At 35.6% G+C, this 23,001-nt stretch overlaps 2 protein-coding genes across 8 annotated transcripts in view; both read left to right on the top strand.

Moving 5' to 3' along the window:
- SLC4A7 (solute carrier family 4 member 7) overlaps positions 1-5,697 on the top strand; it is an 89,065-nt gene extending 83,368 nt beyond the window's left edge. For all 6 annotated transcript variants that reach the window (XM_084508927.1, XM_084508929.1, XM_084508932.1 and 3 more), the window contains 2 exons: positions 591-698; positions 1,275-5,697. In XM_084508927.1, coding sequence (XP_084365053.1) covers positions 591-698; positions 1,275-1,356 — 190 coding nt within the window. In that variant the 3' untranslated portion in view covers positions 1,357-5,697. The remainder of the gene's footprint in view (positions 1-590; positions 699-1,274) is intronic.
- Positions 5,698-6,094: 397 nt separating this feature from the next.
- Positions 6,095-23,001, top strand: part of NEK10 (NIMA related kinase 10) — a 103,066-nt gene continuing 86,159 nt past the window's right edge. The window contains exons 1-12 of one of the 2 annotated variants that reach the window (XM_084508487.1): positions 6,095-6,253; positions 9,307-9,423; positions 9,744-9,804; positions 10,712-10,842; positions 13,067-13,165; positions 15,896-15,980; positions 16,781-16,822; positions 18,314-18,392; positions 18,748-18,815; positions 19,819-19,898; positions 21,125-21,211; positions 22,584-22,808. In XM_084508487.1, coding sequence (XP_084364613.1) covers positions 9,329-9,423; positions 9,744-9,804; positions 10,712-10,842; positions 13,067-13,165; positions 15,896-15,980; positions 16,781-16,822; positions 18,314-18,392; positions 18,748-18,815; positions 19,819-19,898; positions 21,125-21,211; positions 22,584-22,808 — 1,052 coding nt within the window. In that variant the 5' untranslated portion in view covers positions 6,095-6,253; positions 9,307-9,328. Of the gene's footprint in view, positions 6,254-9,306; positions 9,424-9,743; positions 9,805-10,711; positions 10,843-13,066; positions 13,166-15,698; positions 15,741-15,895; positions 15,981-16,780; positions 16,823-18,313; positions 18,393-18,747; positions 18,816-19,818; positions 19,899-21,124; positions 21,212-22,583; positions 22,809-23,001 lie in introns of those variants that run through there. The other variant, XM_084508488.1, reaches the window with a different exon arrangement.

Genomic DNA, 23,001 nt, shown 5'->3' with positions numbered 1-23,001 from the left:
GGAACAGAACAAAATACCTACAGGCAATACCAAAGTCATCTTTACATGTAAATGTGTGAAGTTCATGGATTTTAAAAGCTTACCACCTGTGAGGCTGAACTTCTGCAGGAGGTAAAATGAAAAGGTCCAGATACTGAGATTTATAGATTCTTAGTACTTTTTAACCTCAATTGAATTACCAGTTTCAGATTTTTTTTTTTTAACATCTATTTTTTAGCACTAGATTATTTCCTTGAAACTGCCTAAAATAATTCTGATCTATGAAAGCATTAGCAGAACAGTATGATTAATTTCATTTTTCCTGAACATTCTAAATAGTTTTCTGAAGTTACAGATTATTTAGAAAAGAGATGGTCACAATCTTGTAGTGATATCTATGTGAGAAACTGCTTTATGATACGTGATTAAGGCTGCACAAGCGAGTTAAACTTTTTCAAATTTTTGTTTAAATACTTTTCTAAGTGGTGAATTCAACTTGTGGCTGCGTAAATATTGAAAAAAGGCACAACTGATGTAATTGATGAGTGACAATAAGTATAATGCTGTTGCAAGGTATTGAATACTAACCAGAAAGTATGTTTGTTCTTTAGCGTTGATCCCTCAATTGTAAACATATCAGACGAAATGGCCAAAACTGCACAGTGGAAGGCTCTTTCCATGAATTCTGAGAATGCCAAAGTAACCAGAGCTAACCTGAGGTAGCTATAATTACTCACGCATTTTCTAACTACTGTCTTGTGTTCAGCAGCTAATAGCTCGTATTTCTTGAAATATATCTCAAAAAATGAGCATACATGGTTTATAGATTTGCATTTACTTTTCACTTGCAGGGAACTTGAATTTTAACTTAATTTTTTCTTTCTATGCTGAAGTTAAACAATGTCTAAGGAATTCTAGTTGTTATGTTAAATGTATTATTATAGTTTTAAAGCTACTCTTAATTTGCTTAATACAACTGTATGCTACTCTGGGTTTAGGGTTTCTAGAAGTTTTATTAGACTGTGTACGAGCTTGGGAATTGTTTGTTCCTAAATATTACAAACGCCAGTGGGAATAAAAGGTAAGTCCAGCACTTTCACTGGTACACTGGTAGGGTCTGGTACACTGGTACCTGGGTTGGTGTCTACAAATTAAACCTGATTGAAATATCATCTTTGCTGTGTAAGAAATATACTTGAATAAAGTGCTGTGTTGACTGTTACGTATGAAATGTTTGATAAGCAACCTTTAGTAATGTGAACCATATCTCAAATGATCATCTTTGCTTTCAACAGCCCTGAGAAGCCAGAAAGTGTGAAAATAAATGTGGAAGATGCACCTGTTGTGAAATACGTGGATGCTGAAACATCTTTATAGAACTGAACCAAGGGGAATTAATTGTGTGTATTTGTGCGTGTGTATATATCACTGTAGGGTATTACACCATTGAAGTGTGATTTCCAATTTAAGTAATATGTATTTAATTCTGCCATTGTTTAGGGCACTGTAGATATGCTTACATAAGGAGAAGATTTTCCTACAAGTCAGATGAGTGGTAATCACACTTCAGCTATTTATTTTATCGGAAATTTTATTTTAATTTTTAAATAGGAAGATTGTAATGAATGCATATTATTTTCAATAATCAGTATGTGCATAAAAGTTAAGTCAGCTTTTGCTGATGATTACTGGTCCACATTGCTTAGAATTTTGCAATACCTCTGTTTATAATGTGCGCTACGGAAGTTTGTTTTCTGTGCAGGAAATTACTGCTTGTTTTTGCAGGGTATTATTTTTTTGTGATTTCATAGATCAACTATTAATGTGCTGTTAACATGAACTACTGTGTTTTATGTCTCCACTACATGCTAATGTTATTTGGATTCTGTCACTCTCATTTTATAGACATGGCCTAGAGCCGTAAGTCAGGTGGCTAATCAATCCTTAAAACATATGTAAATATTCTGTTCTGCTACTATTTTTTAAAATACACTCTTGATTTTTCATTGTCATTCAGTAGCAGTATGAGTACAGTAACTATAATTACAATCCCAAGTCAGTATTTGCCATTCTGGAAACTCCATGTTTACACAATATAAATTGGATTTACAGACAGCAATTTGGTCTATAGGAAGTCATACATACTTGCTACACTAGCACTCTTGAATTGTTTTCCTGTTTTTACATTTTCCACTGACTTTGAAAACCTGATATACTCAACTGTAAGACTGACATTTCAGAGTATTTCTTGTCCTCATCAAAATATTTTTCTTGCTTAATTCATTTTAAAATTCACTGTGTATTTGATTAAATTTGCCATGGTTTAATTCTGTGATAGGTTTAAAATCAGTATTATTTTATGGATTACAAATTGCTTGTGGTATTTGTTTGTACAGTTCTGATCTTCTCCATTGTAAAGGGCATATATGATAGTACATCAACTTAATTTTAAACATTTTATTTATTTTAATTAGTATAAAATTTTATCATGTTAGAAGAATTGAAAAAATAAATATTCATTTATTAAAGTAAAGGGGATTTTTGGGGGCTCACCGATAAAAATGCAGTCAGTGCATTTTATTGTACTTATTTTCAAGGTCTAGTGTTTAGCATTATAATATCTCAAATGAGAATTTTATGTGTAAATGAAAATCTTGATTGCTTACCTGCTGCAGTGTCCATTATTTTTTTTTTCTTTTTGCCTTATGCCTTAGTTTCTTGACTTTATTTCCTGAAATGGTCTATCTTCTGAAGTGATACCAGCCCTTTCTGGATGTGTTAAAATGGCTTTAATTGGGATCTGTGCGAATTTCAAACCGAGACTATGGCTGCTTGCTTAATTCTGTTTTTAGGAAAGTTGGGAGTTTTACCATGGGCTGCATGGTAAAATTCTCAACAAAAGCAAAAGGAGAAGATTTTGGAAGAGGGCAGAGTTCATCTGAAAACACCATTTAAGGTGGAATTCTGGTGCTCTTCAGAGAATTGACACTTGGACAGAAGATGATTGTATATTACAAAATAAACCAATCAGTGAGAATAAGTGGAAATATTTAAAAACAGCTTTTAAGTTACACGCACTGTTACCTTTTGCTTTACATATAATGTAGTTGTTGTTGTTGATGTTCTTTTCCATTTGGCTGAATTGATAAGGCAGTTTATTGAAAATCATAACGTACAGCAATATGAGTAGTCCTACCCAAACTGTCATGATGAAGGCTCAGGTCAGGGAAAAAAAAGTGAGGTCTGCATTACAAATTTGACTAATACTGTGTATGGCCTGTATTGATGCTCCTTTTTCCTTAGATATAGTAGTGTAGCTTGTGCCTTACCTTGAGTATGTTTTCTGTCAGAAAATACCTATGCTTTCCGTCTAGTCAAACTGAGATGCAATAAAAGTATGGCAGATGGTTTTCCAAAACTTTAGCGTTATCAAAAAGAAAAAAAAAAAAGTAAACCACAGTTGTTGACTGTTAGTTAGTTCCTGGTGAAAGTGGGAAAATGCTATTTTAAGCAGTTTACATAGTGTTATCCACAGTACACTACTCATGTACAAGTCTTCCTGTTAGTATTTTATACTTCATGTTCACAGCCCTACAGTGATTTCCAAAGACCACCCAAAAATTAGTATAAGCCTCTTAGATTTTTAACTCTTTAATGCCAGAAATCAGGGTTTCCTGGTGCTGCACATCTTTTATCTGTCTTCTTCTGAAAATTTAAGTTTGGGACAATATTAAAAGAAGTGGGCTTTTCTCTAGTGGATTAATAATAATAATAATAATAATAATAAAAAAGTCCACACAGTATTTCTTCATTAATTCTGTAGACATTTAAATCAGTGCCAGAAGTACTATGACTTGCAAAGCAGTTTACAGTGACCTTTAGTTTCAGTGTTCTTTGTTAGTAGTATGTTATGCTTGCACTTTTCCCACCCCACACAAATATAAGAAGACCTGGTATTAAGTGCATAAAAAACCCATTGATAACTTATGGTTAAGTAATTTGCTGCTCATTTTACACCACTTCTGCTTTAAAATTGTGCATAGTATTAAAGTAAAACAGCTAATGATATAATTAACATACCATATGTAGATTTATGTTTTGCCTTAATGGGTACAAAAGAACAGTGATAAATACTGTGCATTGATTCTTTCATAGGGATTAAGCCCTATAAAAATTAAGCCAATATATTTCCATTCCAACAGTTAGAGGAAAATAAACAACCCTGCACTTTTTTTAGATGCCTTGGTTTCCCGGAATGGAGCTTAGTGCTACTGTGTATCTGGCTGCAGAGCCACCTCAGGAAGTCCCTGTTTTTTTTTTTTTTTTTTTCCTTTTTTTTTTTTTCTAATTTATTTATAAATATGAATGTTTACATAAAGTGTAGGTCTTAATTTTGACCACTCCATTTAAATTATCATCTAAAATATTTCAGAGAAAATGCAGTCTCCTGTTTAAACAATGTTCTACAAAACTCTTTAGTACTTTTCATGTGTATTACGATTCCATTCTGTTTACATATGCCCAAGTTCATTATACTTTCTTCCTAGATTAATTTTGCAGCTGTAACAGGACATCTTACATTGTTATTTAGTGAAATGTTCCAAATTGCCAAGTTTGTCGTCGTAAAGCCTGTTAGGATAGAATTTGGTGCCCTAGTGGGATTTTTCAACCAAATGTGTTGGCCATTTTTTCTATATGTAACGAAAGCTCTCCAATAACTTTTCATCTACTTCACCTCTATCTTTGTCTTTATATGGTAGCTTCCTAATTTGTGCCCTTTGCAAAGACAGGTTCAACTTGTTGTAAAATATATCTGTAACAAATTGTCATGTCACAGAGCCTGCACCATTTTAAAGAGTTATCTTGTACATACATACTGTAAATCAGAAGATAAATGGTTCATGATTTTTGGGTCAGAAATGTAGTCTGTTAGATGAGCATCGCTATGATTTTAGTTTTCATTTTGCTGTATGTGATTAGTAATGTTTTAATTACTCATCTAGTTCAAATTCATTATCAAGTACAGTACAAACGTGTGAAATACTTTGTTTATACCAACAGTAATTTATTTTACAGCAGATTTTAAGACTAGAAGCACACAGCTTTGAGTCAGTGTAAAAGTAGTGCTATAAATACAAAGCAAATTGCTTAGAATTTTAAGTCAATTTTATTTTGTAACTTTTTAGTGAAAACTTATAGGAAGTTCTTAGTTGTCGTTGAAGTTAATCTAAAGACACTTTCATATTGAATTTAGTATCTGTTGACGTTTATTTGGAATAATGACTGAGTTTGAAAATCAGTACTTTTCTAAATGATGATTTATCAACAAGACACATGATTTATAATGGGTTTCTTTCTATTGTTGCTGATACTCCTGCGCAACTGGGTCTTCCATGGTTTCAGCATCTGTAGCTGAACTACGATTTTGATCTTAACGCTGATTATTTGAAATGTGATAACTGTACGGTTCAAATTTTTATGACTGTTTTTCTAATTACAATGATGCTTTTTTATTTTAACAAAATCCAAAGCCAGTGACAACATTATTCCAAACATAGAACCGCTCGCTATTCAGTTCCTGTAGAAAACACGACTCTCAGACTTGTCTTTGATGTGAAAGATCCAGCCTTTATTGTTTTAATTACTGGTAGAATAAAATTATCTTTTGTAATGTTTCGGACAGTTGGTAAAAGCAATAAAAATCAACCGAACAATAAATCTGAGGGCTTTTGCCGTTTTTATTGCGGGCCGGGCTGCGGCCGCGGCAGCCATGTCAGGGCCAGCGGCGTCCGCGTGCCCATGGCAACGGCGGCCGGCGTCGGCGGGTCGCTAGGGCAGCGGGCACTTCGCAGCATCGCCCTTCGCGGTTGGCCACCGAACCGTTCCTTGCCAAGAAGGCGGGATGCGATTGGCCGCGGGGTGGGACCGGAGAAGCCTGGCAGCGGCCGGGAGCGGGGGCTGGCAGGTGAGGGGGGCAGCGGGTTGACCTGATCTCCGTCAGGGCTCGGAGGGGGCCGCTGAGGGGTTAGGGTGGGGAGGATGGGCGGACTCTGAGGGTGCAGGTCATGATCTGGAAAACAGTCCACAGACACGCTGCGTGGGGATAAGAATTTGGGAATAGACCCGGCCGTTTATGGCTCCCTTAAACTGCTGCCTTGCGGAGAGAAAGTGAACAAAAACCAGCGGCTTGAGTATTCTTATCCGCTGGCAAAACGGGAGCCTCATATTGGATCCTAATTAATCTCCAAAGAAGGGATAAAACAAAACTCAAGAGGTAAATATATGCGTATGGAGGTTTTCATGTGTAGTAAACTTGCAGATTTCCATATGGGTTCAGTTAATAAAACAAGTAAGTTGATTAAACACACACGAAGCTCTTCAGACGCTGCCTGTGCGTGCTCACCAGCCAGGAATTCCCTGGGCTGGTGCTGATGCTTCTGACGTGCTCTGCGAGAGCAAGGGGGTAAGTGCTCCAGAGCTGCCTTCGGTTTCATCTGCTTGGAGGAGGAGAAGTACATCTTGGGAACCTTTTTTGTCATCTTTGATCTTCCTCTGACGTCATTTGACCGTTACTCGAAACACTTTTCTGTTTTGACGATAACATGTCGATAACTGCTCTTTTGAGTGATTTTTCATCTGATCTCACCCAGCTTAGATACATTCCTATCTAGGAACAGCATCAAAAGTCTTACTAAAGCCAAGATATAACGTATCTGTTGCTTCTTTATCCAGCTTAAGCCAGTTCAACTGCTGTATATAATTAGGTAGTGGAACTCGGCCCCTGGAGTGATTAAGAAAGGAGTTCAAGGTCAAACAAGCAGCTAGTTAGCTTACAAAGCTGTTTGTATCTGTTACTTACATCCACTGGTTATTGCTAATAAAGATTATAAAGGCCATAACATATCATTTTCTTAAAGCAAGTTTCTAAGCGTTGCGCTGTAGTTTGTGGAGGTCGATTTATCCTCCAATGTGTCTTTGTGTTTTTGTTTATTTTGGGGTTTCTTTTCACCTTCTGAAGCTTTATGTGCTTGTGTCATCTGAGACAGATACTAGACTGGGCCACAGATCAAATCTGTTGCGGTAATTCCTTTGTCTCCTGTTTCTCATCATGTGAGTTCGTTCTGTCAGGGTTCCTGGAACATTTCTTGTCCTATCCTGCACGCCAGCACTATCAGAATGCATCTCTCTTCCTTTGTAATTGAGTTAACGTAAATAATTAAACGTAATTATTACCTTTTAAAATGAATTAATTAATATTGCTCTCATTTCATTGTTTTAAATGGAATTGAATAAGACTCCACACTGTAGAGTTATTTTCCTTAATGTGTTTCTGTTGTTTATAAAAGTTGCATGATCTCAATCTTTTTCTGGCACTACCTGAATAAAGTGCAAGTGTTGTTTGGTTTGTTTCTTATGCATTACTCATGGGGCTGGCTTAATAGCTGGAGCACAGTTAATAAGATAGTTAATAGCCTGGCTCCATGGAAATTTCGTTTGGCACAAGTAAAGAAGAAACACATGGGTGGGAACTTACTTAGCGATTCAGGAAAGTCAAGTCACTGTGTGAATTGGTAAGGAAATTTTTCATGTCTGTTTTCTCTCAGGTTTATGGCTGGTACAAGGAAAACAAGGGGTTGTTCCTTTGGTAACCCCTTGCCAAGGGCATGGTGCCAGTACACCCACCTGATTTCAGGACTGGCTACCGATGAAAGGATTTTCTGCTCTTCTCTCCACCTTCTGCAGCCGTGCACTCCTGCCCTCTGCCTTGTCAGCAGAGATGTTCATTGGGCCACTGTAACAGCTAAATTTGTAGAAAACTAACCATACAAACAGACTTATACAGTTTTCTTCCTGTTTAGTTCTCTAAACTGGCACAGGTTTGGGGCTGGTAAGCTGAAGAAGTGGAGAGGAGTGGCTGAACTTGGGAGGGGACAGGGGCTGTCGTTTTCACCGCAGCTGGCAGTTACGTTGGCTTATATCTGCAGGAAAGCAGAAGGGCACCAACACTTTAAGCCTCACAGACAAATGCTCTGTTGTGTGCATTTTCCCTGCCCTTGTACTTGGGGACAAGCTATGGAGTGATGAGGGTTAAGACAGAGAAGATATAGTTTGTATATTGGAGGAGAGTGGAGGAATTTCTTGGGGATCCACATCAATGATTCTATGTGTGATTACTGGTGATAGGATAAAGGCTTGTGCAATACAGCAGGAGCGGATGAGCTGAGCTTACAGGACACTTCCCTGAGTGCATGAGTTCATATTGTCAGCAGTTGCTTTTTGTGTAGTTCTGTTCCTGATGTGAGAACGTATAATTGGGAAAACAGCTCTAATTTTCAGGAGGGAAACAGCAGCTTCTGATTGTTTACCATGCATGTTTCCATCCTGGTTGTCATCATCTTCGACTTTATGAGAAAGAGGAATAAAAACCAATTGCATTACTCTACACTGCACAAAGAGAAAAGACGGCTATAGGATTTCAAAGAGATGTCCTGTTAAACACACGACAGGGAACATCCAGTCTGTTTAGTGAATAGTAAAACAACTAGAAAGGATTTCACACAGCGGTACTGATCCTGTCCAGTAAGTGATACTTATCCTTCTTTTTTTCTTGGAAGTCAGACCTACTGAATCTGATGCAAATAAACAATGTTTGTCTGCAGTGGATCTAATGTGTGGTAGTGGCCCTTACAGGGCCATCCATTACATCTCTGTTCATCTACTGAAATAAGCTATACGTCCCACTGCAAGGAAAGCTGGGTGCTGTTGGAATAAGGCATCCAGCTGAAATTCATAAGACCTGGATTCCAACCTCTGCTGAAAATTTCTGTGGTTCTTTCCTAGACTGCATGATGTGTGCATCTCATTTATTTGTCAGATACCTCCTTTTTCTACCCTTGATCCACCTTTTGTAATTAGGTGATAAAACCATTATCTTCTTTGTTGCCTGGACAACAACTTGTAAGATACAACCTCGATGTCAGCCTGTGAGCACTGCTGTAACATCAATAGCCAATCCATGGTGAAAAATAATGGTAAAAATAAGAAGAAAAAGCCTAATAAAAATGAAGTGCAATAGCAAGACAGCTGGTATTATTTACCCTCACCAAAAATGTGTAGGGAAACTAAGGCTTCTGTATATGAGATTTATTACTTACTTGTTAATATCTGAAATTCTAAAGAGTATCTTCATGTAATGCCTAATGTTTTGTGTTGCAAAAATGGTAGAGCTGTTTTTTTTTTTTTTTCCTAGTCATTTCTGTTAGTTCTGTGAGTAGATGTGTTGCTTAATGCTGCAGTAATATAACCCTGATCTACTTTATTTTTAAGGAAATGAGTTCTTAGTCGTGCAATGATGACAATGATACATACAATGCCTGATCAGGACAAAAAGCTGAAGAGCATAGAAAAAGCTACAGACAAAAAGCCTCATGGGATTTCTGTGAGGTATAGTATCTGACGTCTTTGTTTAAACTTCAGCAGGACCCACGTGGAATTTGCACTAGCTGCCAAAGCAGAATGCTTTAATTTGAAATGCAGTATAAACATGACAACTGTTACTCTGGTCACGAAGTTTATTTACACCTTTGTTGATTTAACACATTCTGGAGAAGCTATAAATTCTTCTCCATGTAAAACGAGGACACTAAACACCAGAAAACTTTATTTTCTGTCAGTGGTATTGTTGTTTGCTGACCTTCTTTACTCTTAAGAAATACGTTTATGTAGCTATTAACATATATTTATGCTATTTTGTTTTATTCTAGGGATTATTCTGATCTTAAAAGACTTCAGTCCCTCTTAAATGTTCTGTCAAGCAAACAGCAGGTATTTTTCAATAACTATAATTAAACATCCTGAAGAATTGTATAATTATAAATAATAGTGATTATGGTTTGTGGCAGATACTTACGATATTGTGCTCTATTATGATGAAAAGTTACTAAAACCTTGTGTAGTGGATGTGGTGGCCCCCCCCCACCTCTGCCTGCAATATTAGTGCTTCTCTGTGGGGCAAATCCTACTCAGAAAGGGTGAAAGAATGAAACTGAGCCAACTCCCATCCTACTCTGCCATAATCTTTATTTAAACAGGAAAAACAACTACTTTACGTCAGTATCTCAAGCGGGTTGTATCCAGCTATTAACACACACAGTCAGTTACCCTCACAGATTTACTCCACACCCTTCCACAATTTCACAAGAAGGAAGGTTAATAGATTTATTAGTTATGACATGGTGAAGAGTAATAAAGTACAAAAAATTTTTAAAAAATCAGCATTTTAACCATAAACAATTTGTCTTTGGAGAATAACACTTCAGCTAAAAGTCTTCAGGGCATAAATATCAGTGCCTAAAGCTTCTAGGACAGTAAAATCTTCACCTCAACTCACAGAATTGAGACAGGTAAGAAACAGAAAATGAGTATATGTTGCAGATTTTCTCAAGCTTTACTATTATAAACTTGAAAAGGTACTATTCCTTATATTTTATGTCTCCACACATGTTTTCCAGCCTTGCTTTGCATCAGTGTCCACTTTGTTTTTTTTTTTTTTTTTTTATCGCATGATGTGTTTTTGTGTGTGTATTTTACAATGGCAGTTATGGATGGAAAGTTTAACAGTGTCTATAGTTCAAGCCAGAACTTGAGAAAAGGTATTTTTTCATGTTAAAATTCTTGTAAAACCGTTAAAACCAACTCTTTGTCTCATGAGTACCCTGGTTTTCTTCCTTAGCTTCCAGCTGTAGGTTTCCAAAATGGTCAATCCAGCATAACAAGATACCTGCAAAATGTCAAAAGCAATGGACAAAACCCTCATGGTCAGTGGCAAGAATCAACTGAAGTTGTTGAGCTGGAAAACTTTAGGTAAAAGAAAGAACCTGTATTATGGTACTGTGTTATATTTCTGAACATCTTTGTCTGTCTTAGACTTGGTGAGGTGTTGAAGGCATTTATATTTGTATTTAACTGCGTTTCTTGTACTTTCATGTTAACCCGCTGAGATACAAATTATATACTTTTAGTTTTCTAAACCTAACTGAATATTTTTGCTTTTGTAAATTTGACACATCACAGAATCACAGAATCACAGAATTTCTAGGTTGGAAGAGACCTCAAGGTCATCGAGTCCAACCTCCAACCTAACGCTAACAGCCCTCCACTAAACCATATCCCTAAGCTCTATATCTAAGCGTCTTTTGAAAACTTCCAGGGATGGTGACTCCACCACTTCCCTGGGCAGCCTGTTCCAATGCCTCACAACCCTTTCAGGAACTCTGCGATATTTTGAAGGGAAGATTTCAGCTGCGACATGGTAGATGACGGAGAGTTTTTCAGGCTTACAGAGTGCAGATTAAGTGATTTTCTCTCAAGTACACGCCTTGTTTATTTTCTAATTGCTTGGGTTCTGCTTTAATCTAGGGTTTGTAATGGGAAAATTAAATACAATCTAGTAGAAGATGTTTGAAAGTCTTATTGCAATGAGACTGAACAGGTTGCACAATTTACTCATTTCCACAACAGAATTAGAAAACAAATGAATACAAGCGATGCATTAACTGAAGTAACACCCAGGTAAACCTGGCAGAGCAGTCCTGCTCTATAATGTAATTCTGTACAATTACAGAAACTACACAATAGGATCATACTCATGAACAATTGTAGATTTTATTTTATCAATTATTTTCTACGAAGAACTTTGCTACGATAGAAATTGGCTTCTCTAGCAAGTATTTCTGGCACCTCGGTGTTCGAGGCAATGCTTCCCGGCAGGCTGGTCGCTGCTACATTTTCTGCTCCTTACTGACTCTCAGGGATCATTACACCCAGATCACCAACATCCGTGAAATGTATTAATTATGGCTAGAATATGTATGCATGCTCACAATGGAAGGTTAACATTTTAGGAAGACTTAAAAACCGTTCATTTTGTATACATGCTTCCCATAATACCTTTTAATACTATGATCTACGAGCAGGTTTAGCTTTTAATATCTGCTCCGCTGAGCTCCCCAGACAGATTAAATCCCCTCCAGAGCTCCCAGGCCTTTGAGCAGCCCCAGTCTTTCACCCCTCCCACATGGAGACAGAGAGGGTCAGAAAAAAACTGCAACAGAGCAATGAATAAACACTTGTGCAGTAAATAGATTAAAGAAACGCATAAGGAACATGATGAGAAGCAGGGATGGCAGATGAATTAAAGTCACAGCTGAATTCTGCGCAGGGGTCCAAAATGAAAAGTGCTTCACAGCCATTAACATTTTTAAGATGGTTTTAAAAGAATACATGTACTTTCCCATTCGGGGAGAGGTATAGAGACTGCAGGAACTACATGGGGAAAGGAATCAAAGCTGGATGTCTGCTTTCCACAGCTCTAACAAATAGCACTATGGCATGGTTAGATGTGATGGGTGAGCTTGCACATCAAGCCTGGCCTTCAGCCTGGGAGCAGTCTGGTCTTTGCCAGGGCAAAGCCGGGAGATGTGCGTCCAGGGCAGGCGGTGGAGCCCTCTCAGGCCCCTGTGGGGAGCCAGGGCTGGTCCCAGACACAGACCCCGCGGGACAGCACAGGGGAGCAGCTCTGCCCCGCTGGGGTTTGTGTGGGCAGCACGGCCACAGCCACGGGTGGGTGCTGCGGGGAACAGCCGCGAGGCTGCAGGGCTGCCTCGCTACAGCCTAGCCCCTGGCCTGACTTTCCAATTAAGTGTTTTGAGTGATTGGGCACCAATTCCCCCGCTGCAAACTTCAAATTACAGAGCTGCCGTGCCTCCGGTGAGCTCTGTATTGATCCCGGTGCTTTCCTCCGAGCAGCATGCTTCCACTCAGTAGGGTGGACTGTTGAAAATTAATATATCCAATTTAAATAAGATGGTTTCTTTATTTGGAAAGCTTATAATATTCCATTATAGTAGTACCAAGTTATCCAAGAGACAGATTGTTCTTCCATACATATTAGTGTCTGGAAATCTGAAATTATGTCATTCCCTTGTAAGTGCTCATATGATATTTCTTAACTTTTCTTGCTAGTGTTAAGTTTTGGCTTGTTAAAAGATAATTACCAATTCAGCATTTTTCTTATATTTTTTATTAGTGTGACCTACAAGAATGAGAGAAATTTTAGCAAACATCCCAGACATAAGCTGTTTCAAGAGATCTTTACAGCTTTAGTTAAGAACAGATTTACCTGCAGGTCAGTATATTCAACACATTCATACCCAAGGAGGGATCACTTTTTTTGCCTTAATTAGAGAACCAACATGTGTGGATAAGGCCTGGTATATATATGGTTCAACAGTAGACCTCTATGTGGAAATTAGTAGCTTCACATTTCTACATAATCTTAGTTTTAATATTTTAAACAGTCATTTTGGGGTTAGCTTTGAATGCTTGGGTGGTTGGGATGGAAGAAGGAAGGACTGGGTATCTTTTAAAAAAATTGGATGACTGAATTCTAACATCAGCTATGTTTCCTTTGATCATTTGCCCATATCCGGTATTTGTAATCTATAGTTTCTTTTTCCAAATAGTTTTGTTCTTATTTTATTGATTTTTATTTGTATTTTATGGAAATATTTATGTATTTTCTTATGCTGCTGCCATTTGGTTGAGCAAGAAAAATGTGCAAGACCTTCTAAAAATAGGGGAGTAGAGAAAGATGTTTTCTGGAAAAAAAGTATTTTTCAGGATTTCTGTTACTATACACCACTGTTGTATGATGTATTTTTCCTTTTTCAATCCAAAGTACATTTTCTAAAAAATCCTAAATGTCACAGAAGCTTAAAGGAGGAATCCTAAAATGTTTAAATGTGCTAATATGTAACAAATTGATTTTATCTAACTACCTGAAAACCACCATAAAATTCACAGTTTACTTAGACACTTCTGCAGATCTAACTAGGGAATTATCTCATCTTTGATTATTTAAATAGCAGGAGATTTTAAGACAAATCAAAAAATCATTTAAATGATTTCTAAATCTGGAACCTGGAACCTCTTTCCTTCTTTCTTTTTTTTTTTTTTTTTTTTTTTTTTTTTCCAGGGAGCTCTATGATCTCAGTACCTACCAGTGTCACATCAGAGACTCAGCTTCATTTGCCAAAAATTTAAGTGTTTAAGAGTAACTTCTTAAGAATAAGAAGACACAAAGAATAACAAGTTCTATTTATACATTATGGCATACCTAGCTCATATTTTAGTTTTTGTTTTCTTTGGTACCCGTTGATGATTATAATGATACACCAAAACTAGCATCTTGTATTATAAATGTAAGCAGCCAGGTGTAAGGTTAATGAAACAAGCATATATTAATAAATTTGACAGACCCTTAGGATAAGTAATCACCTTACAAAGGTGATTTAGTTGCCTTTATAAATATTTTACCGTGGCTGTGATAGTGTCCTCACTTTGGAACAACTGCCGTTGCATTGTGTCAAGGCCTTAGAAGTTGTCACCCTGACCTGCATTACATAATTTAATTGCATAGCTATGTTGTTTGGGGTGCAAATTGAAAAATCGCACCCACTTACCAATGTCACTGGTTGGAGATAGTTCTGTTGGCAAAAAAAAAAAATCACCGTGATGAGTACAACTTAAGTTGTTTGGATAAGGAGTGTAACTAAGCAGGCAGAAAAAAAAATAATCTTGCTGGCATATGCTGGATATACACTAAGGTCTCTAGTAACAGGAATAGGTTCTCAAATGTTAACCAGGCTCAGAGAATTACTGTCACTGAATTACTCTCCCCTCAGAAATGTGACAGATGTGTTGCACAATTAAAGAAACTAACATCTGCCAAGAGTCAATGCTTTTTTAAAGTATAACTTTGTAGAGCCACCATTTAAAGTAAGCTAAGGATAATTTTCTAATTTGGCTTACAAATTCTTGCCTGCCAGTATATGGTTGCTGTTCACTCTCCATGAAAGTTATGCACTTCTTGAAGTGGCCAAGTATGGAAGCATAATGAAAAACACTATTACTTTGGGCAGAATGTTGGCGTGGAAAGGCTGAGATTTTGCTAGTTTCTACTTATAAAACATTTATTTTTATCAAAATATTTTTAGCCATTCATTGGCATCATTCCCAACTGCAAATGATAAAAGCGTAAGAGAGCTGCCACGTCACAGACTTCTGTTCCTTGGAAGCTTGCCAAGATACAGATTCTGTCCTATCAGTTAACAAAAGAAATTCCCCAAAGATATCTGAATTTTTGTTTGTTTGTTTGTTTTTCCAAAAAGAAAATGGTGATATATACCTATAACAGACAATGGAAATAGTAATTCCGTTTCTGGTATTTATGCAGGACTGCTGTCCCTGGATGCTTTGTGCTTTCTGCCAAGTCTTGTGCTGGAACTGTGTGTAGAACCATAAAAGAGGAAATTCTATTTGGAAACATACAAACAACAAGAACAACAACATAAAAAAAAATCCAAAGACTAATAGTACTCAAATTTTTAAAACCCAAGATCATTTAAAAATAAGTATTTCAAATCTAGGTAGTTTAACTTCTGAAACACCCATGTGGTTTTATTATGTATTTATGTAAGTAGAAGTTGTGAGCTGAAGTTTGATGTGTGCTTTTAGTGCTTGTGCCTTTTGGGCCTTGATCCAAGCACTTAAGTTTCTACCAAAGCATGATCAGCTTGTGCTTAGAGATAAGCATGTACTACCCAGCATCAGTTCAGTGATAGTAAATGTTGGCTGTTAGTGTTCATATAATGAAATCAATTTATTTGAACTTATCTGTTTGAATACAAATGATATAAAAGGTCTATAGCATAGAATTCTACAGTATGGTATATTGTACAGTTGTTGTAGTTCAATAATCTTCTAGTCGATCGATTCCTGAATCCAAATTTTTTGTATAAGTATTTTTGCACTTCTTTATTGTATTTGGTTTATGTTTTGGATATTTCTGTTACAGAGAGTGGATTGATCAAGCTCCATCCATCCATTTTCTTAGAGTATTAATCTGCCTGAGATTATTAATAAGGGATCCATGCTACCAGGTTAGTATATCAAAGTATTGTTTTTTTTTCTTGGACAAGAGGATGCATATAACATCATGCATATGCTTGTGTTGGTGCATGTGTATATAAATGTGTATAGTCTTATGGATGCGTACTTAATATATACATGCACCTGTATTTCTATATGCAAAGATATAAGTGAGTTGCAAACAGATTTCAATAGATAACTTGCACTGCTACTGGGTAGCTATTTTTTTCTGGTATTTGTTTTTTGTAGGTTTTGGTGTTGCTAACCCTAATAAAGAACCTATAAATCTCCGTAACAGATGTCTCGGTCATTGCCCAGAGCCCTAGACTGTGTATGTGACTTTACTGCTCTGTACAGATATGTAAAATTTCCATAACTTACTAACTGAAGAAAACCAAAAGCTACCTATTCCCCCTAGCAGCCTACTTTTAAGAATTACGAACAAGCAGATTTTCTTTTTTTTTTTTTCTGTCTGTTATAGCCATTCTTAATAAGACAGCCCCTGACATCTGTTAAGATATTTGTATTGTGTATTTTTTTTTTTTTTTTGCATGTGTTGCAAAGCTTATACTGTTGTTCTAATTTTGGAATCTTTCACATTTCACCTCTGTGTTTTTACTTATCTACTTACTGTAAGTAACTCTAAACTCTGAAACAGCTAAGCATCTCCAAAATGCATTGACTTGGATCACTAGAGTTAAGGTTTCTCAACATTCATAATGAACAGGGCATTTATGTTCGTGTAGTCTCATTGGTAGTGCCTTTTGTATTCTGACTCTATTTTTTCGTCTTTTTATTTTCTTTGTCTTAGGAAATGCTCCACACCTTGGGTGGGATTGAAAATCTAGCTCAGGTAAAATTCCTTTTAGTACCTGTCCTGGTTTTGGTTGAGATATAATTGTTTCTCCTTCTAGTAGCTGTTAAGGCACTGCATTTTGAATTTAGGAAGACAGTAATGCTGATAACACACCGATGTTTTAGTTGCTGCAGAGCAGTGCTTACACAGAGTCAAGGGCTTTTCTGCTTCTCGTGCTGCCCTGCCAGCAAGGAAGCTGGGGGTGCCTAAGGAGCTGGGAGAGGACAGAACCAGCATAGCCAACCCAAAGTGGCCAAAGGGATGTCCCACACCATGTGGTGTCACGCTGAACAATAAATATGGGTTGGCTGGCAGGAGTTAGGGACAGCTGCTTGGGGACAAGCTGGGCAGTGGATGTTAAACAATTTCATTGAGCACTACTTGCTTTGTATTTTCTTTTATTATTATAATTACTATCAGCATCATCATGATCATCATCATTATTACTATATTTTCCCTTCCTTTCCAGTCCAATTAAACTGCCTTTATTTTCCTTTTTTTGGTCCTAATAAACTGTCTTTATCTTAACCTATGAGCTTTTACCCTTATTCTGAGTCTCTCCACTATCCCATGGGGTGGGGTGGTGGTAAGCAAATGGCTGTGTGGTGCTTAGCTGCCTGCCTGGCTAAACCAGAACAGTACCTTTACCCATTGTGTTGAATATCAGTTTATTATGATTAGAATAAAATATATTGTAAAAAAAAAAAAAAAAAGTGTATTCTTGGTTCATGGAAAGAAGTGAATCTATTCCTGTGTTTGCACTTAAACGGTGTTTTTTAAATTATTATTATTATTTATTTTTTATTTTTAAAACTTGTACACAGTGCACTTATATCCTTATAATCTAGCAGCATTTAACAGAAGACTTTCCTTTTGGACGGCATAAAAAATGCCCCCTAAAGTGGGGAAAGGATTAGAAAAGTCAGTACAATTGGTTCAGTCAAAAAAAGAACTATAGACTTTTGAAGGAAGATATGTAAAGGCACCTTGAATTTTAGCAAATGACTTTTCGAAGGTGAAAGCATAGTGATAAAATGGTTGAACAGGCTGAAAACTGGGAACGACAGTAATTCTGCATTACAGAATATTATTGTTAACCAATTACTGTATTGTTGATGCTTTATATTAACACTGCTTTACTGCTGGATTTTTAATACTCATTCTTCAGTGAGTGGAATCTGCCCATTTAACAGTGAATTATGGCATATCTTGAATATGGCCCTAGAAGTAAAGTCTTTGTATTTAGGGGTGTTCAGTGGATTTTCCTCGTGTGGAATTTTTACACTTTTGAATTCTTGTACTTCCAAGATCTCTTCTGTACCCTGATAAGTTTTAACAGCAAAAGTGTCACTTTACAGACTTTTTTTTTTTTTTTTTATGATACAGCTGCACCACCTACAGGCAACTTGTGTACATAACACTCTAGATTTATGAGCTAAAACTTATTTTTAATGCACTTTTATTTTTTTTAATTCTCCCCACGTATAGTATATGGAAACCGTAGCAAATAGCTATCTTGATTATGGAGAGCAGCAGCATGATATAGACAAATTGGTCAACATGACATGTAAGTAGCCAATAACATACATTTTGAGTGCACTTATGACATTTGTATGTGAGGCTTAAAAACGTTTAAAATACCTGAGAGGGTCAGTAACTAAGGTGTTATATTCATTATTGTCATCATCACATAATTATAAAGGTAGCTGAAACTATAGAAAGCAAAACCTTTTTTTTAGGTTTAATATTTCTTCTTAAGAATTTAATACCTCTAAGTACCTCTATGCACTGAAGTAACAGGGTAAAATGAGCTAGTCATGGTTCAAATAACTTATCTGGTGTTTTATTTTATTATCTGTTAAGTAAAATGGAAAATACTGAGTGGTAAAGCTCCAATATGTGCAACTTCCTTTGTTCCATAGACATTCTTCAAAAGATTGCTGCTGTTAAAGATCAAAGAGAATGGGTTATAGCAAGTGGAGCACATAAAGTAAGTGCTTTATAAAATTGCTAATCATAACCAATTAGCTACTTAACTAAATGAATTTTCCTTTTCAGATTTGATCTAGTTGGCACTAAGTTCCTTACAATGTCAAGTTTGTAAAGTAAGATAATCTCAGTTCTGTCTTTTATTGTGGTGAATGAGCATCATGAAGATTACTTCTTCTGTGTGACTAACTGGCTCAATGCATAGTTATTGGATGTTTGAGAAAATTAGTTCTTAAATATTTGAACTAAACTCATTCCTATTAAAAATACTAGCCATGTTTACACTGTCTGGGACTATGTATCCTATGATATGAATTGAAATGTCTGCTTTGATTTTTCACTTAGGCAACATTGTGTGTCAGTTTTGCTAGAGATTACTCTCAGTGTAAGGATCTACACTTGATGTATTTTATTGCTGATTTGTGGGAAAAAATAGTAACATTGGAGATTGAGATCAGTATAAGTAGTGCTTTGTGATTCTGTTATGCTGCAGTTGGCAATTAAGATCAGATAGGACTGGATTACATTTCTAGAGGATCTAGACAAATAAGAATTTTACTTTGATATAAATCATTAAGAATGTATATATATATATGGTCTTAAATTATCTACTGTATGGTTTAAATATAAGCTTAAAATTAAGTTTTTACTTCAAGAGGACTTGGTTTAGAATTCTGAAGTGTTTTACACAGGAACAGTTGTTTACAAAGTTATATTAAAGTGCACAGATATTTTAAAAAATCTTGAGAGATGAATCCTTAAAAAGATGAAACGTCCTTGTTCGTCCGAAGACTTGGGTGTATTGTAAGACTTTAAGAGTGTATTTTAGTGTACCTAAAATGTACTTTAAAAGTACCTAAGACTTTTAATGTATTCTTTAAGTATTTGGTAACTTTATTTTGAAAATTTATGGTATTTCAATAAATAACTACTTATATGTTTGAGTCATAAAGGAAAATGAATCATTTATATTCATTTGTCTTGTTTGATGTTTCATTTTCTAGACCTTAGTAAATTTGTTGTCTGCCAGAGACAGTAATGTGCTTTTAGGTGCCCTTCTTGCCCTGATTAGCCTAGCAGAAAGGTAGGTTCAACATAATGTACTGCTGTTCACAATAAGAATTTTAATGTTATGTCTTTACACATTATGCCTTGTCTTGTTTGTGAGGAATACTTTTTTTTTTTTTTTCCAAATCAAGTCTTGTTCTGTGGAAGGCTAGGAAGTCTGCTTCATTTTACATTGAATGAGTAAAAATGAAAAGTTAAAAAGGTTTTACTAGCTACTAATTGGAAACTTTGGTCCTCGCAGCACACTTGCTGCTAGTGTGGAGAGCTTTGCAAGGCTGGAGTCATAGAATCTGTTTTGTAATCCCTGTGCAGAATTCTGTAGTTCTTACTGAATTCTCTGTATGTGAAGGTCTTTTGTGCTGAACTTAATATATGTGTCCCACAATAGCAAGCAAGAATATTGTTCAGTGCAGTGAATAGTGAATGCATACACCCAAATCCATATATATGTACCCTTTCTTCACAAAATGACTGGTTTCAATGAAAATAAGGTTCTTTTCTTTTCTTTCTTCTTTTTTTTTTTTTTTTAATTATTATTATTATTTTACTCTGTTGTGGGTGGGGATGGGGAAAATGAAAAAGGAAGATACGGCATCATTTACTCTTAAAGACTTAATTCCTAATGTCTTCCAGACTTGTTTAACAATTTTATCTTTAAGATGAAAAAGTATAAGGAAAATTATAAAATTGAAAATGATAATACAATTTGTTAAGATCAATAAAAATTTACTTACTAACCTTTCTCTGGATGTTCTCTTTTCCCAAATGTCTTTTATTCCATTTTTTTTTTTTTTTAATTATCAGTATGAATTTGAATTTGAATCTTATGCATACATTTGCAACTTCCATTTAAATTTCTTCACAGATTTAAATGTTTCACATTTTGACTCAGTAAGACAGTATATGGAGTATATTACAAACATTTGCATAAATTATATTTTATTCTAAAGGTACAACTAATTTTCTTAATTTCTAGTATGAAGTAAATTATTTTCAACTTTACTTTTGTGCATTCAGGTGTCCACATTCATTTTTTTTGTACTGAGAAAATTGAAAATTGTTACACTGTTAGTCTTGAGCCAATGTATATTTGTGTCTTTAAATATCTGTGATGTCGTTATTAGATAAGATTTGAGGCAAAAAATATTAGTCAAAACAGGGTATAAGGAATGGGACTAAAGAGCAATGTGTATTTTGATATGATTTAATTTCATAAAAATGCCAGAAATAATCAATTTGTAGTCCAGAATGTAGGGAGAAGATAAGTGAGCTCACCATTGTTGAGAACTTGCTGGTGATATTACATGAATACGATTTGCTTTCTAAAAGGTGAGATTTTGCTCGTAGATTAATTATGTTAAAATATTTTTTGACTTTTTCATTTAGAGTCACGTTTATTTAGAGGAATTAGATAGAGTGCCACTTTAAGATTCTCAGGGTAAATTTCTGAAACCTATGCGTTTTCTGTCAGATATTGATATAGTGAAATCTCTTCTAGTAGTTGTGTTATAGGCTGTCTCTTCTCTTTCTGCTGATGGCCTACAGTGCAGTGCAAATAAATTGTGATGTTACCAAAAAGTGACAGCAGAAGATTTTCTTGATGTATCTTTGCTGCTGTCAAACCTGAATGGTTAGATGGAAAGTATATTGAACTCAGGCAGTTCCTTCGATATTGAATATAAAATAGTAAAACACTGAAGAACATATAGCTGCTGTAGTTTATACCAGAGGCTAGATAAGACCACAAATCCCTCTAATCACAAAATTGTACAGATCTTTAAACATCCACTTTCATCTCATCTAAGCCTGCTAGTTGAACATAGTATATCTGCACTTCAGTAAGAAACAAATAGCTTTCAAAGTTGATATTTCACATAAACTATCCACATTTATAATTCTGAAGACTTAAAAAAAAAAAAAAAAAAAGTTGTGCTTCTAGTATGCAAATTATTCTCCATATTATCAGAGATAAATAAAATGAAAATGTGAAAATATGCTACTTACTTTCTGCATTTGAAATTATTTAGGTTATATATAAACCAAAGGGGTGTTATAAAAACTGGAATTTGAATATAGGCAGGAAGCTGATAAAGTTGAATGCTAGTTATGAATAACTTTAAGTTCAGTTAGGGATTTTCCTATGTTTCATGAGACATACATGCAGCTTTCTGGTCTCAAGTGGAAGTGAAAATTCCTAACCACAGTTTCACTGAAAAGTCCATCTTAATTACATCTTAATTACACTGAAATTAATGAAAATCTTGTATGAAATTTTTTAATAATACATCCAATCCTTTTGTAAACATAATATTCAAAACATACTGGAGAAGAATCTGGATTGTTTGTGGAGCTATTCTGTTTTAACAGATGGACTTTATACTTGTACACACACTTCACACATACAGTGCTACTTGTAGTAATGCCATTAGCAAGAAGGTGGTAATATGAATGGTTGAGTGATTGTAGTCCACCTGGCCACCTCCATGCTGGCTGTGTATGCTTGTCTGTCTTTTTAGTGGAAAACTTAGTCAAATTCAATAGTAAATATAATTTCATCCTTTCCGAAGGATAAAATGATATCTATGTCTATATCTGTATCTATATCTATATCTATATCTATATCTATATATATTTTTTTTTCTAACAGGCAATAAAAATTAATGATGAAGCTATTGTTTAAATCTCTTACTGACTTTTTCAGGCTAACAGCAGAGTTGTTACGTCTCCTATGTGCAGAGTCACAGGTCAAAGAACAAGTAAAAATGTATGAAGGAATTCCAGTTTTACTCAGTTTACTCCATTCTGATCATATTAAGCTTCTATGGAGTGTAGTTTGGATTCTGGTTCAGGTTTGTGAAGACCCTGAGACTAGTGCGGAAATCCGTGTTTGGGGTGGAATCAAGCACCTCCTTCATATACTACAGGGGTAGGTTTTTGTTCCTGAGCATCCTGTCACTTATGTGAGACTGTTTCATATTTTATGTTACTAAACTCCATTTTATCAAATAGAATCTTTGTTTTGTTCAGCTGTGTATGATGTCTATAAAAATTAAAACACTATTTAAAACATAATGAATAAGCAGTATTTTTTTCAACTATGCATTGTTCTCTTATAGTTT

This window comes from Aythya ferina (genome assembly GCF_964211825.1).
Source record: "Aythya ferina genome assembly, chromosome: 2".
Classification (NCBI taxonomy): Eukaryota; Metazoa; Chordata; class Aves; order Anseriformes; family Anatidae; genus Aythya; species Aythya ferina.
The sequence above is the reverse complement of the archived record's forward strand: the minus strand, read 5'-3'. Positions and strand labels throughout refer to the sequence as shown.